At 46.9% G+C, this 8058-nt stretch overlaps 1 protein-coding gene across 1 annotated transcript; it reads left to right on the top strand.

The window, feature by feature from the left end:
* The first annotated feature begins 2764 nt into the window (after window positions 1–2764).
* LOC147890379 (putative auxin efflux carrier component 1c) lies at window positions 2765–7689 on the top strand. Its single transcript, XM_087390420.1, has 6 exons — window positions 2765–5492; window positions 5709–6015; window positions 6124–6209; window positions 6304–6461; window positions 6653–6729; window positions 7288–7689. Exons 1-6 carry the CDS (start codon window positions 3977–3979, stop codon window positions 7352–7354), a joined length of 2211 nt encoding a protein of 736 aa, XP_087246546.1. The 5' UTR covers window positions 2765–3976; the 3' UTR covers window positions 7355–7689.
* The last annotated feature ends 369 nt before the right edge of the window (window positions 7690–8058 follow it).

Here is an 8058-nt window from a genome sequence, read left to right as displayed (position 1 = left end):
ACACAAAAAACAAAATTTAGTAATATATATGAGTCTTTGTAGAGCTCCAATTGTGCAATACGTTAAGGCATTTTAAGTTAAATCTTCATGTCATATGTATTCTTCATAGAGTAAAGACTTGTGAAATTGCTAGTATCACTAGATAATTGCCAGAAAGGGCTTGATTGTGATGAATCTTAGGAATTATTATTGAGGCTTTAAATTCTTCAATACTTGTAACACTAGATTTTTCTCTTCTTTTTAGGAACATAAAGTACTACAATGATCCTTTCTCCTACTTTGTGTTTAAATTATTATCATGCATTACATCATTCTAGTAGCAAACTAAATATATCAAAGGGATTCCTAAAGCCTTGCTTTACCTATCTTTTGATACATATAAGGACAAATGCGTGTGGCTATTTTGGACACTTGTCAAGGAATTGTATTAATGGTTTTCATTAGCTATTGAAAGAAGTTCGATATCACCTTCAAAATCCAAACCAAATCATAAAGCATTGATTCGCACCCTAGATCCGAACATATCCCTATGTTATAGATGTTGGTAGATGTACAAAGCATGTGATTGGATGCTTTGAGAATGGCAAATATGAAACTATTATCACTCCCACTGTTGATCTCTCTCATATTACTCATAAGAAAACAAAAGTGTGCTCCTTGTTCACACTACCCGCATATTACATTCCCATAGAAAATTGTGCTATTGGATGGTCCTTTTGCTTTTATTCCCTAGTTATTAGAAAGTTTTAGGTTAGAAAGCACTAACTTGGTTGAATTTACTTTGATTAAATGCATGGTATTAGTTTGATATTTGTTCACCATAACACAATCATTTGACTTCTTGATTGGCACAAGTATCAACATTCAAACCTCTCAATGCATATCATGTCTCCAACATGTGCAACATCATGTATCCCAGCTGTCACTAATGCAATTTACAAGATGTGATGATGCTCCAAGGCATCTCAAACTTTGGTGCTACAATGTGCAAATACCTACACTAGGTGGGCACGCATGTAAAGGTAGAACAGATGATTATAGGAATTGTTAAGGTACAAAAAGTAAAAAGTGCAACACATTAGGCCACGATGAGGAAGGTTTTGGTAAGAGTGTATGTCAGGCATAAAGGATGGGCAAGGTGCATAGTTAATGAGTGAGATAACCGACAGTTAGCCATGGAGGTGGGAGCAAGGCCTATTTCACCTTTCGTTTTAGACATAAGCCAATAATGCATGAAAGTAAACCTTAAGTGCAAAACATAAATCACATAGCAACAAGTGGCTTGCATGCCCATGAATGATCATTGTGGGTAGATTCTTAGATAGAGGCTCTTTGTCAGTTGATGCCCTAAGTGGTTAGTTGCATTGCACATGCTCAAAATGTTTCCATGTCTAGGATGGTAGTGTGTCCATGAATGTTGCTACGTAAGCAAGGGCAAACGTTGTAGTTTTCAAAGAAGATGTGTGTCCATCAAGATCATGTGTATTCCCTTCTATGTATCATGGTATTGTAGAAGAGCATTATGAGCCATGGTCCCATGTATATTCGCCCTCCCTTGGCATATGCGAGTAGGGCATTATAAGTTCTATAACTTAGGTGGTGATCCACAAGAATCTAGTATACTATAGGGGGCAATAGCACGAGGGAGATTAGGGTAAGATGCAAAGACAAGGCAATGGATAAAGAAATGGATGGAGGTGCGGGGGAGAGAGAAATCATGGCCAGAGAACCAAGGGTTGTAAAATGCGAGGAGGTACAAAGAGAGAGAGAGAGAGAGAGAGAGGTTTTATTTAAAGAGTATCTTTATGACCGTGTGTGTGTGTGTGTGTGTGTGTGTTTGAGAGAGAGAGAGAGAGGTTTTATTTATTGGTTATTGCTATCACCATGTGTGTGTGTGTGTGTGTGTGAGCTCGATGGTAGAGATTGTAAGTTCCATGAATTAATTGACTCAATGTTCACCAAAAAAATGTATGTGTGAGAGAGTGTGGAGAGAGAGAGAGAGAGAGAGAGAGAGAGAGAGAGAGAGAGAGAGAGGGTGTGAGAGAGAGTGACAGAGAATAGAGAGGGGAGGGGGGTCGCGTTGTGCCTTATGAGCATATGAGAGAGAGAGAGCGCTTTCATGTCCATGGAAGGGTGGTCGGTATGCCCTCTTCTTAGGATTCCGTGAGTGGGGATTTTTTGGAGGATAGCAAAGGGCCTTCGGGACAAATTGCTGATGAGGTGGCAAAGGGAGGAGGGCCACAAAACACGCGTGCTACGAAAAAGGGCGGGGGTGGGGGCGCGGTGTCATGACTCATGATGAGGGGGTCTGGATGACGTGGTGGACAACGGGCACGTGTGACGGCTGCTGCGCTGATGTGGAGACCCTCCGGATCCGCCACGAACGCACGCGCCTCTGCCGGCGGGGGACAGGTGGGGTGACACGAAAGCAGGCGGCCCTGCAGGGACAGGAAGGCGTGCGGGCGCGGGTTCCGAGGGTTTTTTTTTTTTGGGTTTTTTGGGGGCGCTTTTTCTTTTTTTCTTGTGGCAGGCAGTTCGTGGGGAGCATCATTTTTGCGGCAATTAAAAGAAATTTGGGGGGGGCTTTTAGATTTTCGGCCATAAAGGGGAAAAAAGGTAAATTGGAAATTCATTTTTATTTTAAAAAAAAAACTTCGCTCTCCTTTGCCGTTTCCAAAGAGGCTAAAAATAAAAACTGAGCTTTTTTTCTTCTTCTTCTTCATCTTCATCTTCTTCTTCATTTCTTCGTCTATTGATGAGCTCTGTAGCGAGCTTTCATCGCCATAGCCAAGCTTCCCATCGCCATAGCCAAGCTTCCCACCTCCATAACCACCCTTCCTTGCCTCCCTTCCCTCCCATGCATTGCCCTCCCCCTTCCTGCTTTTATCACTTCCATCTGTAGTTCATTAATCTCCCTCTTCCTTATTCACTGTTTCCAGTCCTCCCTCCCCTCCCTCCTCTCATCATTCTTTGTACCCCTCCCTCGCCCTGCGGAGCTCCGCATTACATTATACATATGATCTTTGATTGCACTTGCCCTGCACGGGGTGGAGGACGCCGCCACTCTCTTCAATACTGCAGCCCGCAGCTCACCAGCCATACGCGATTCATCATCCCCTGCAGCTCGTCCCCTGCTGCCGCTGCTTCATATCGTCCTGCATGCAGCGCGTGGAGAGGCCACGGGCGCCAATCGTATGTGCAGGGCTTCGGGGGCTCTAGTCAGTTAGTTGCGAGAGTCGTACGTATAAGAGGCAGAAACGGAGGAGGACTAGAAGGAGGACGGGGTTGGCCACTGGCGCCCATCATAGCCGAACGCGAGAGGCAGCTGAAAGGGCGGCGGGAGGCGGATCCGCGCGGCGAAGCGGGAGGGATTGCGAGGCGGGTGGAGGCCAAAAATGATGGGGGAAGGCGAGCAGTGGTGCAAGGTACGAAGGCGAGGAGGTGGTTATGGGAGTGGAGGCAGGGAAGACGGAGAATCTCGCATTGAGTGAGCAAATCCATTCAGCGATTGAAGACAAAGATCAGGATCGATCAAATTGGGGAGCTGCGCAAGCAAAGCAGTAGCATTCAGCAATCTTCTCCTTCAATTCTGCTACAGAAGATCCGTCAGCAAGCTCCATTTCAACAGAAATCGAGCGAGCTAGCTTCGAGCAAGCTTCGTTTTTGCTACAGCAATCTATCGAGCAAGCTTCTTCTTTGCCACAGCAATCTATCGAGCAAGCTCTTCTTGTCAATCTCTCCTCTGTAGTTTTCTGCTACGGCAATCCATCAATCCAGCGAAAGAGCTCCAATCCATCGCACTCCTCAAGCTGCAGCTCAATCGTGACTTGCTACTGCACTGCATCGGTCGTGAGAACGATGAATCGAGGTGGAAGATCTTGCGCAGAGGAGGAAACGGCGCAGCTATAGCCAGCTTCATTTGCACAGGGCGAAAAAGAAACGAAACAGCTCCGCCCAACTTCTCCCCACCGTCGCCATGATCAAGCCGCACGACCTCTACAACGTCCTGAGCGCCGTGGTGCCGCTCTACGTCGCCATGTTGCTGGCCTACGGCTCCGTCAAGTGGTGGAAGATTTTCACGCCGGACCAATGCTCAGGGATCAACCGCTTCGTCGCGCTCTTCGCGGTGCCGCTGCTGAGCTTCCACTACATAGCGAGCAACAATCCGTTCGCGATGAATTTCCGGTTTCTGGCAGCTGATTCACTGGCAAAACTGATGATTCTTGCGGTGCTAGTGCTGTGGGTGAGATTTGGGAGGAGCAGCAGTTTGGATTGGATGATCACGCTGTTTTCGCTGGCGACGCTGCCGAACACGCTGGTGATGGGGATTCCATTGCTCAGGGCGATGTATGGTGATTTTTCCGGCGATCTGATGGTTCAAATCGTCGTGTTTCAGTGCATAATTTGGTATACGTTACTGCTATTCTTGTTCGAATATAGAGGTGCTCGGAATTTGATCGCCGGAGCGTTTCCGGAAACTGCACCGTCGATCGTATCGTTCAAGGTTGAATCCGACGTTGTGTCCCTGGATGGCCGTCAGCCACTCCAGACCGAAGCACAGATCCGAGGCGACGGAAAAATCCATGTGACCGTCCGCAAATCGACCTCTTCTCGCTCCGTCGTCTCCTCGCGCCGCTCGCTCCACTCGCTCCCCTCCTCCAAAGCACTCACGCCGCGTCCCTCCAACATGACTGGCGCTGAGATCTACTCGTTGCCGTCCTCGCGCAACCCCACCCCCCGCGGCTCCAGCTTCAACCACTCTGACTTCTATTCCATGCTCGCCGGCGGCGGCGGCAATGGCACTCTCCGCCCCTCCATCAGCCCTCGCCACTCCAACTTCGCTGCCTCCGACGCCTTCTCTCTCTCTCGAACTCACACTCCCCGCCCCTCCAACTTCGACGATGACTGCGTTGCCGGCAGCTCCCCGCGCTTGCCACCGCCGCCGGCGCAACATCAACTCTTCCAATCGCACTCCTCCGCAGCAGCATACCTCTATGCAGCACGCAATCCGACAGCCGCCGCCGCCACCACCCACCACGTCCCCAATGTAGACGTGGTGAGCACAGTAGGGGCTGCATTCTGCCCCATGCAAGGGGGGGTGCCGGTGCGGAGTGCGCACGAGTCTACGGGAGCTGCATTCTGCCCGATGCAAGCGGCAGCCGGACCGGCAGCTACAGTTCCGGGTGCGCCAACCGGAGCTGCGGCTGCGTTTGGCGGTGGTCCTATGTCCCCCAGGACTGCCGCTTCCAGAGGGCAGCAGCAGTTACTGCCCAAGAAAGCTCAGGTCCCCCAGAAACCACCCCATGAGGATGCCAAGGAGCTGCACATGTTCGTGTGGAGCTCCAGTGCGTCGCCAGTCTCCGAAGGGGGCCTGCATGTCTTCGGCCCTCGAAACGATTTCCCTGCAATCGACGGTCTCCGCACAGAACAGACTGCCAAAGAAACTCGGATCATCGCCAGTTTGCCCACCATCGAGAATGCTCCTAATGGAGGTACACACATCCCTTTAATGCACTTTGATCATTTCGTGCATGCTGAGCACGTTGTGTCGGGTAACATGGACGGAGCTTCGATTTCCTTAGAAGAGGGGAGAAGGGCCTGCATGCATGCATGCATGCAGAGAGAGAGAGAGAGAGAGAGAGAGAGAGACATCTGGGCAACGCCCATTTTGCCTTTCATAATCATCTATTCCTTTCTCTGGTTTCTAGGCCTCCCCGAGCCAAGAGAACACTATGACGAATACGTTCGGGAGGATTTCAGTTTTGGAAATAGAGCCATGTCCCATGACGACGGTTCTCTGCCGCACGATATCAACGGTCCGAGCCTGTCGAAGTTTGGTTCCAGCTCGACCGCTGAGCTTACTCCCAAATTGCACCGTCATGGACACCAAACACCTATGCCTCCCACAACAGTGATGACGAAGCTGATTCTCATTATGGTCTACAGAAAGCTCATCCGAAATCCCAACACCTATTCGAGCCTCCTGGGAGTTATTTGGTCTCTTATATCAGCAAGGTGCCATTTCTTATGAATCAGAACACTTTTTTTCATATTTGTTTTGAGGAAAAAGGAGGTTGCTGGGCAGGGTCGGGATTGATACTTAGTCTGTCGCATTGTATACAGATGGGGTATCATGATGCCAGTGATTGTGAGTAAATCGATTTCTATACTTTCAGATGCAGGATTGGGGATGGCAATGTTTAGTCTGGGTAAGCATGATCGGCTCTGTTTTGGTATTTGCAAATGCCCTCCATTTGTATTTGCTTGTAATCTGACAACATGCCGATTTCATGTTCTTGACAGGTCTTTTCATGGCACTACAGCCAAAAATCATAGCCTGTGGAAACTCCGTAGCAGCCTTTGGAATGGCGGTCAGGTTCCTTACTGGACCAGCAGTTATGGCAGCTGCATCAATCGCAGTTGGCATACGAGGGGTTTTGCTGCATGTGGCTATTGTACAGGTATTTGTGGATGTAGCTTTTAGCTTTTGAAATGGTACACAGCTGCAAATCTCTCTGACAGGCCTTCCTAATTTTGGCCCCTAGAAGTGGTTTTAATAGGAACTTTAAGCTTTCAAAGCTTGTGGACTTACCAGCTTTCCTTTTTGGGCTCAATTAGCGTATGCTCATTCGAACGTGCTATTTGCATACAGGCAGCGCTTCCTCAAGGCATAGTCCCTTTTGTTTTCGCTAAGGAGTACAACGTGCACCCTGATATTCTTAGCACTGGGTAAGATCTCAAAGCTGACATGCTTGAATGCAAGTTTCACGTGGTCTTGTGTTTTGAATATATCCTGTGATGTAAGAATTTTTTGGCTTCCCGTTCAAAAACAAAATATTAGGAATACTTGCCCATGTTCTGCAAGTTCTTTAAAAAACCAAACCTGATATGGTACGGTTCATTTCTAGTTAAAAGAAAGCAACAGCCTGTCCATGATTCGAATATGCTTGATAGTAGGAGATGAAGCTGGTTGCATAGATTGCAGAGGCGATTTTCAAGCACAACCTGGCATTACCTGTCTTGTGGTTTCTCTTGTTTTGACCTGTTTTTCACATTGCTTTATAACTTTGTAAAGCTTTTTTTACAATACAATTGGTGGACATCTTCATCAGCTTTTTAAGTTTTATGATAGGCAGAAAAACTGTAGTTGTAGAAATATAGAAGGAATCAGGAGTAGTAGTCGTGCAGAAGGTTTTTCTGCAATGAATCATATGCTTGTGTCCTGAGGGACAGTTTTCTGGGCGGGAGTACAGCAGACCTTACTGAAATTTACTTGGATGATTGCAGGGTGATATTTGGCATGCTCATAGCCCTTCCTATTACAGTGTTTTACTACTTCCTTCTGGGTCTATAATGAACCCTTGGACCTTCAGACGTAAAGGTTGATAGGTAGAAATTCACACACAAATCCTTTGCTTCCTGAATCTGCAAAAGGTGTAATTTAGGCTCACAGTCTGTATCTTTGGATCATAGTTTCGTTTTTCCCACTTTCTCTCTGAGGGGATTCTCCAAGCAAGGGAATTGGTTGACAGGAACAGACTGAGGCAAGGTGTCTCTTGCTCAGTGTTTGTATTTTACAGTTGGCTTTGAGATATTGGCATTCTTTTTCATGAAAGGAAATTGGACATAACCGGTGATATAAACTGACAAGGGTCTCTCTCTCTCTCTCTCTCTCTCTCTCTCTCTCTCTCTCTCATTAGGTATCATGCTAGCCTGATCCTTCCTAAGCCCACCATCTGTGAAATATAAAGTCAGGCGTTATATCTTGGAGACCGTTGCAAATTGTCGCAAAAGGTTTTCCTTCAAGCATAGAGTGTAATTATCAATTCGTTGTGTCTTTTTGGTGGGATTCGCAAAGCACAAAATTTGAAATTTGGTCTTTTGAATTATGTTTTTAAAGAGTAAATGATCAATCTCTATAACGAAGCTATGATTCAAGCAAAAATGGAATGCACTTACCTGTAATCAAAAAATAGCCAATAGTGAAACCAAATAAATACAGCACAAGCACACAAGTATCCTTGTAATTTTGGAGAAGAGTGCTTCAAAAAATATGAA

The sequence above is a fragment of the Dipteris shenzhenensis genome, chromosome 19 (assembly GCF_047967505.1).
Source record: "Dipteris shenzhenensis isolate YYH24624 ecotype China chromosome 19, Dip_SZ_1.0, whole genome shotgun sequence".
NCBI classification, from domain to species: Eukaryota; Viridiplantae; Streptophyta; class Polypodiopsida; order Gleicheniales; family Dipteridaceae; genus Dipteris; species Dipteris shenzhenensis.
Note: the sequence above shows the minus strand (reverse complement) of the source record. Positions and strands in the feature narration are given on the sequence as shown.

Excerpts from the sequence above, each read along its gene's own strand:
- LOC147890379 (XM_087390420.1), top strand. The coding sequence starts at position 3,977 with ATGATCAAGCCGCACGACCTCTACAACGTCCTGAGCGCCGTGGTGCCG. Across the intron at positions 6,016-6,123 it reads TGGTCTCTTATATCAGCAAG|ATGGGGTATCATGATGCCAG; the intron begins GTGCCATTTCTT and ends CATTGTATACAG. Across the intron at positions 6,730-7,287 it reads CCTGATATTCTTAGCACTGG|GGTGATATTTGGCATGCTCA; the intron begins GTAAGATCTCAA and ends GGATGATTGCAG.